At 44.9% G+C, this 7,025-nt stretch overlaps 1 protein-coding gene across 1 annotated transcript in view; it reads left to right on the forward strand.

Annotated features, from left to right (window-relative positions):
- MED8 (mediator complex subunit 8) overlaps positions 1-5,875 on the forward strand; it is a 7,980-nt gene extending 2,105 nt beyond the window's left edge. Inside the window, exons 4-7 of the mRNA XM_009637982.2 lie at positions 429-569; positions 992-1,073; positions 2,092-2,340; positions 5,405-5,875. Of these exons, the coding sequence (XP_009636277.2) occupies positions 429-569; positions 992-1,073; positions 2,092-2,340; positions 5,405-5,469 (537 nt within the window). The 3' untranslated portion in view covers positions 5,470-5,875. The remainder of the gene's footprint in view (positions 1-428; positions 570-991; positions 1,074-2,091; positions 2,341-5,404) is intronic.
- Positions 5,876-7,025: the final 1,150 nt, after the last annotated feature.

Below are 7,025 nucleotides of genomic sequence, written 5' to 3' on the forward strand. Positions count from 1 at the left end.
TGTTGGGTAACTAACTGGGAGGTCTCCTTGCAAGCTCCTGGTTTTCTCTGCTGTAGTTGTGCTGTTTCTGTCAGACATCTGCATCTAGAGTTGCACTGTTTGTCATCTGACCAACATGGGGTGTGTTACAGAACCTCTGGTGTGCGCTGGCAACGTTTATTCTCTGCTTGAGTGAGAAAACATTTCAACTGATCATGGCCATGCTGGTGGGATTGCACTGCAGACCCCCGTGGGTTGCTCTGACTAAACAGGCATGGTGCAAATTCCTAGGCAAATTGTTGAAACTTCCTAATGCTCCCCAGATCAAGGCTTCCCCCCAGCATGCTACTAGCCTTGTTCCAGCCACCATGGCCTGTGCTGTGGACTGAGCTGTCTGAGTGCTGGGCTGGAGGAGAAGGCTCTGAGTGTGGCTTGTCCAACTATTGCAGCGGCAGACAGAGGGACGTGTGCCGGTGTTCAGCCATGAGGTAGTGCCTGACCATCTTCGAACTAAGCCTGACCCTGAGGTGGAGGAGCAGGAGAAGCAGCTGATCACAGATGCAGCTCGAATTAGCCCTGATGTGGCACAGGTAGGTGAAGACGACTTTGATACTTCTGCCTCTTAGCCTTAGGGCACAAGATGCCCTGTAACTCTGCTTCCTTCACCCTTCCATCTGATGGTTTTCTATTTTGCTGTGTCCTTTTCTGTCTGAGATTTCTCCAGCTGACCCTAGCTGAGGTTTGGTTTCCTCCACAGCATTGCAAACCAAGGCTATCCAGCCCGCTGGCTGTTCACAGGAGGTACCATCAGACCAGTCAGAGAAAGGCGAAGGCTATCCCATCCCCATAGTGCCCTCCTGCTTGCATTAGCACTGGGCTCTTTAGGCTCTGCTACCAAAATGCTTATGTCTGATTACACAGACCCTGGGAAGAGAAAGCTTGTTCATTTACCTTGCTGACTTATACTGAATTGGAGGTATCCTGGCAGTTTCTGATGGTTTTCATTTTGCAGAAACAGATCCAAAGTCTGAACAAAATGTGCTCAAATCTGCTGGAGAAAATCAGTAAGGAGGAGCGTGAATCTGAAAGTGGAGGTATGTCACTGAGGTGGAAGTGGGGTATGGGGTCCAAGCAGCAGGTTTGAGAGAGTACTGGCAAAATAGGTAAATCAGAGGGCCTGAAGCATGGGAAATGCAGGTGGGCAGCACAGACAAAAGCATTCCAGAAGATGCAAGACTGGCTGTCCTGGAGCCCCCTGATTTGAAAAGGCATCCTGTGGGTGTGAAGTGTCCTGCTTGTGTGACCTGTGCACGGCAGGAAGGTCATTCCAACCCATTGCCGTATCCCCCAAGAAAACATCCCAATCAACTTGGATTAATAAAAATAGCTGTGAAAATGCAGTGGCAGTGAATGGGAAACCCCTTAGCTGTGTTCTGAATGAGTCCACAACGTGTCTGTTGGCAGGCTTTTGTGTGACATCCTCTAGATGATGGCTGTTTCAGGCTCATGGTCAACCTTTTCTGGTTCTGAGTCTGATGATGGACACTTTTATTTTATTGGTCTCTGCCATCAGCTATTCACTATTCCTGGAAGTGCTATGCCCAACTCTCAAAGGTGGGGGGATTTTTTGGTTATCTTTGATACACACATAGTGTCAGCAAGGATCCAAGTGCAGGTTCTGTCTGGTTTCCAGGATTAATAGTTTAACTGGGCAGGTGTGTGGTAGAAAAACTTGCAGACACCATGCTGCTCATGAGCCTCCAAAAGGGGATTTTGCCATTATCAGATAAACACAGTGCTTGTTACCTGCCATAGGATTCAACATGGAAGAGCCTTTACTGGGAACATTCACATGGGCATGGAGGAGTTGGCTCCCTCTGTCCTCCTTCCCTGAGCAGCCTACGCCATGCTCTCAGTGGAGAAATTCTTGGATCCCCACTGTCCCTGGATTTTGCAGCTTCTTTGACCTTGCTGAGACTCTTGTAGGACAGCTTGTCAGAAGCTGATCACTATTACATGCACCAAAATAGCATAAAAGTAAATTCAGGACCAGCTATGCTATTTTTTAGACTTGGTTGCTAAAATGCTCCAAAATCACTTCTTTTTCTACAGGTTTACGACAGAACAAGCAGACTTTCAACCCTGCAGATACCAATGCGCTGGTAGCAGCTGTGGCCTTTGGGAAAGGACTGTCAAACCGGAGACCCCCTGGCTCTGGAGGATCTGTCCAGTCAGGTCAACCAGGAGCTGGTGGCATCATCGCAGGTGCTTCAGGCATGCAGCAGGTCCCAATGTCAGGTGCACCAGCTCAGCAGCAGCCAATGCTGGCAGGAGTGCAGATGGCACAAGCAGGACAGCCAGGTAAGTAAGTTGCATATCTGAGAGCAACTGAAATGCAGGGAAGCAAGAAAGACAAATGCAGCTGTAGAGATTCTTCCCCAGTCACCTTTTAGATATAACCAAGTAAGAGGTTCCTTTCTGGCCATAATAGCTTGAGTCAGCTTGTAACAGTGGAGTAATCCCCGCTTAAAATGGGCTCAGAGGTTGAACTGGATCCCAGCCATCCAGCTTCAGCTTCTTAACTCACACTGCAATACCATTTTAATACTAGACTTAGTGAACATACACAGGAATCAGTATGGAGGGAGATCACAGTGTAGTTTCGCAGGGATCTATGCTGGGGGTTTGTTGTCAAATGTAAGTTGTGGGTCGGCAATAAAATGGAAAAGTTTTATGATAATGAGTTATTTAAGGTAAGAAAAAAACCAAAAGCTGTCTGTAAAAAGTCACTGAAGGATTTCATATACCAAGTGACTTCACTTAATAATAGTAGATTACATTAGTATTAAATATAAAGTGAAACACAGGCATAAGAATTTGACTTTACATGTCCAGCACCTGGACTCTAACCTAGTTACTTGTATTTGGAAAATAGATGTATGATATAATAGTTCTGTAAAGACATTAATTAGATGTTCAGCTGGGGCAAAAATACAAACCAAATGTTAGGAATGACTAGAAAAGGAACAGAGAAACAGAGGATGTCATTAGGCCATTGTATAAATCCATTGGGTACCCACACCTGCAATACTATGTGCCGTTCTGCTCTCTTCTCTGCTACTGGGGATAGGGAAAAGAAAGTACAGAAGCCTATAAAATCCCAAATTGTATACAGCAGGTGAATGGGGAATGATTGTTCACTGGTTCCCCCAACAACAGAATGATCGATGAAAGTGCACCAATGAAGATACCGGCTTGTAGATTCAGAACAAAAGAGAGATACTTTTCTGAATATGAAACAATTACACTATAGAGCACACTGCCAAGTGTGTGATAGGTAGATAAAGTTTATATGAGATGGAAAAGTAAGCAAGTAGGTAAATTTCTGGATAAAAAGTCAGTCAACAGCTAATCCTGACGATACCATCTCTGACTTCAAGTCCCTGAGCTGCAATACGTTAGAAGCTGAGGAGTTACTCTGTAGAGGTACCATTGCAGGCTTGCCCTGTTCTGGTATTCTTCCTTAAATGTCCTCTGCTGTCAGGAATGGGTTTGGCCTGGGGGACCTACATTCTTATGTTCATGTTAATTGAGATTTTGGATATCGGATATCCTAATTGGTGTTTTCTTGCCTGTATAATGACTGTTGTTCAGAAATGAACTTGAGCAATAAAATTAATCCTAAGGTAATTATGTATTTATGTAAGAGTTAGAAAGTAATTTCCACTGTGATTTGAAAACAAAAAGCCCCTGTGATTTCTGGCTGCATACCCACAAACATTGTCTCCAGGATGGGAAGACAGTCGCTTCTGTACATCAAGCAGAGTGCGCTGCTAACAAGAGCGCTTGTCCAGCCTGTGATACCAGGAAGGTCCTTTTTCACAAGAGCAGCTATACTGGGTTTCGCCAAAGGCCAGTCCCGCTATCCTGCTTCCGATAGTGCCCATAGCTGAGGCTGAAAGAATATAAGAACAAAGCATATCCTGATAGCAGTTGCTGTTTAGGGATTTTAAGCCAGAGTTTGGTTTGAGACCAGTGGGTATAGAAGCCATCAGTTTCTGCGGTTTCTTTTTGAATCACAATTTTGACTTCTAAAACACCTATGGCAATATGTCCCATAGCTCTATCACGTGTTTTGCTGTAAAAAAAAAAAAGTCCTTTTTATGTTTAAATCTTTGCCTGATGATTTTATTGCATGTTTCCTTTTTACCTGTGTTGTGAGAAATGCCGAATAATCACTCCTCAGTTACTTTCTCCATACTAGTTTTAATTTTTTGGAAGGCTGGTATGTCCTCTTCCATTTGTCCACCTTTTTTTTTCCCCCCAGCTAATGAGTCCTATTCTGTTTAATATGTCTTTGTGTGAAAATTAGAATATATCTTGGGCCATCCTTGTCCCTCTTACCTGCACCTTTTCTGTTTTCAAAACTGGCAACACCAGAACCACTTGCAGTATTTCAGATGTGGGTGAACCACACAGTCCTGTTCACTCTTCCTTTTGGAATAATGTCTAGCAGTATTTGTCTACCAATTGTTAGCACTGAAGTGACATCAGGTTGCCTGCCAATCCATTGCAGGCAAGGACCCACTTTGGATATGTTTGAGAAAGTTTAATAATCTTCATTCTTTTAGCCATTTGCTCATCAAATCTTTTCTTGTCCTGCTGCACTACAGTTTTAATTTTCAGAAGTTGTCCTTTTTTCCTGTTCGAATTTGAACGCACATTCAGTTTTCTGAAGGAATGTTCTTTAAACAGCAGCACAGAGGGATATTCAATCACTGTCTTTTTGTTTATTTTTCTCATCATCTTGGTTTTGTCTAGCATTGTACACTTATTGTAAGCTGCTAGAATGGTGTCTTTGAACACACTCCCATGTGTGATTGGTATCAGCAAAGAGTAGTAATGCCCAAGAGGTGGATGTGGTTAAGAGAAATTAAGAGATCTGAGAGAGGCTTAGTAATTTAAATAGATGTCCTGACTATAAATAATGCTACATGGAAGGGGATACAGGCTCTTGTGTTTACCTCTCTGAAACGGAAGTGGAGATCAGTCTGGGTATTTCTGTGATTGCTGCTGCCAGCAACTTCTGTGAGACTGAACAAGTCCCACACTCCTGTAGGAGCCTCCTGACAAAGAGAAAGGCTTGTTTAAGGTGGGACAAGGATAGAATTTGAGGGGATAGCAGGGGGACACAGGAACTGTCGAGGAGATTTCTCAACACAGAATGATGTCAATTTGTAGAAGAGATTGATTGTGTTAGGTCAGAAGCTGGAAGGTGCTGTGACAGGTAAGCCTAGTGTGCTACCTGGAGTGGAACAGGAAAAGCCCAGACAGGGTTGTTGTCAGTCTTGCATGCTCCTGAGAAAATGTCCTCTCATATAGCCAATTTTGCACTGCTGTTTCTTTTTCTTTTTTCTCTCTCCAGGAAAAATGCCGAGTGGCATAAAAACAAACATCAAATCTGCCTCAATGCATCCATATCAGAGATGAGCTGAGATGAACCAGACCCAGGGAATAGCAGTTACCAGCATTGTTCCTGCTGCAGCCACCACACCTGGATTCCTTCTAGGATTTCCAAGTCCCTTCACATATCCACACACCATATCCAGGGAGATAGGGGTTATAAGGCCCTTCCCTGGGTTTTATTTAGTGCTGGGTGGCTTTTGTGGAGCTGCTAGTGGCCATGTCTCCTGGACATAAGTACTTCTCTGTTCAGTCAGAGCAGAGGAATTTGCTTCTCGTATTGATCCCGTCTTTTTCAGGTCTGACCTGGAGGACAGTGACCCTTTCCTGATACAGAACCTGAAGAGCTGCACGGAGCACTCTGCTCCTTGTTTCTGCTTGTTCGCTGGGGATGTTCTTTCTTTAGTCCCTCTTGTTGAATAAAGACCTCGATATGCACACTGTGAGACACTGGTGTCCATCTCTTGGGTCATGAGGACTCTTGTTTCCCTTTAGGTAAGGCTACAGAGCAGCCCCAATCTAAAATACACAGAAAATGCTGGAGGCTGAGTGCTGGAGCTGCAGGCTTATGCGTAAAGAGCTGTCACAAAGTGAGTCAGCAGGGTACAAACATAAGCAGTAAACATCTTGTTCATTGTAAACCCATTATGACTATTCCCCAGAAAGCAAAATACTGGGAAACACTATTATAAGGCCCACAGCAAGAAGGCAACATTTCAGGACCAGAAGCACAGAGCTTTCGTATTCTGCTGCTGCTGCAAATCCCAGCTGGATCCGATTTCACTTCTATAGTTCTCTGCTTCTATGTTTCCTATAAAGTTTCTTAGATACTTCAAGACTAATTTGTCACTTCAGCAGAGGTATTTCAATCTGCTCAGGACTGTGGCATTTCTGAACTGGCCAGGCTGTGAGGTCTGGCCCATTTCTCTTTGGAACTGGGCATTGCAAAGCCATCCCTGTTCTACTTTCTGCCCTTGAGCTGTAACATATAATCTCCCTAATGAAAGATTCCTCTGAGAATAAAGGGTGGGGGTGCATACCCACAAAGCATGTCAGTACATACAGCACTATCCTAAAGACAACCGTCGTGCCTCTTGCTGCTCTTGCCTGGACTTCCCTTTTGACTTGTGGTGAAAGCCAGCACTGTATTTTACTCAATAGCATCTGTCAGCAATCTTATGGGTGAGGAAATCTCCACTCAGCAGATACAGCCTGCAGCTGCTCCTGCACTGCTTGCCTCTGAGCTAATCAGATCCAGCTTATTTGTGGAGGCTGTGGGCTGTTGTCCCAAACCAAAACCTTCCACAAAGCTGTGACTAGGGCAGTTATCGACCCGTTTTGATGTGCGAGCCCTTGAAAAGCACTGAGCTGGGAAGTAGGGAGTTGGGCTGGAAGCACAAGCAGCTTACACGATAAGCAAAGTCACTCCACTACGAATGCGCCCGGCGACGTGTCTGCAATGGCACCAGCTCAGCCAGACTGACGGGATTGCTTTTTGCTCCTAATGAACGCGGAGCTCCCGGCTCTCATCGGGGGAGTCGGAGCCTGCAGGGCTACGCCACAGGCTTAGCACTGTGGGGATG

The sequence above is a fragment of the Egretta garzetta genome, unplaced genomic scaffold (assembly GCF_000687185.1).
Source record: "Egretta garzetta isolate BGI_Z169 unplaced genomic scaffold, ASM68718v1 scaffold75, whole genome shotgun sequence".
NCBI classification, from domain to species: domain Eukaryota; kingdom Metazoa; phylum Chordata; class Aves; order Pelecaniformes; family Ardeidae; genus Egretta; species Egretta garzetta.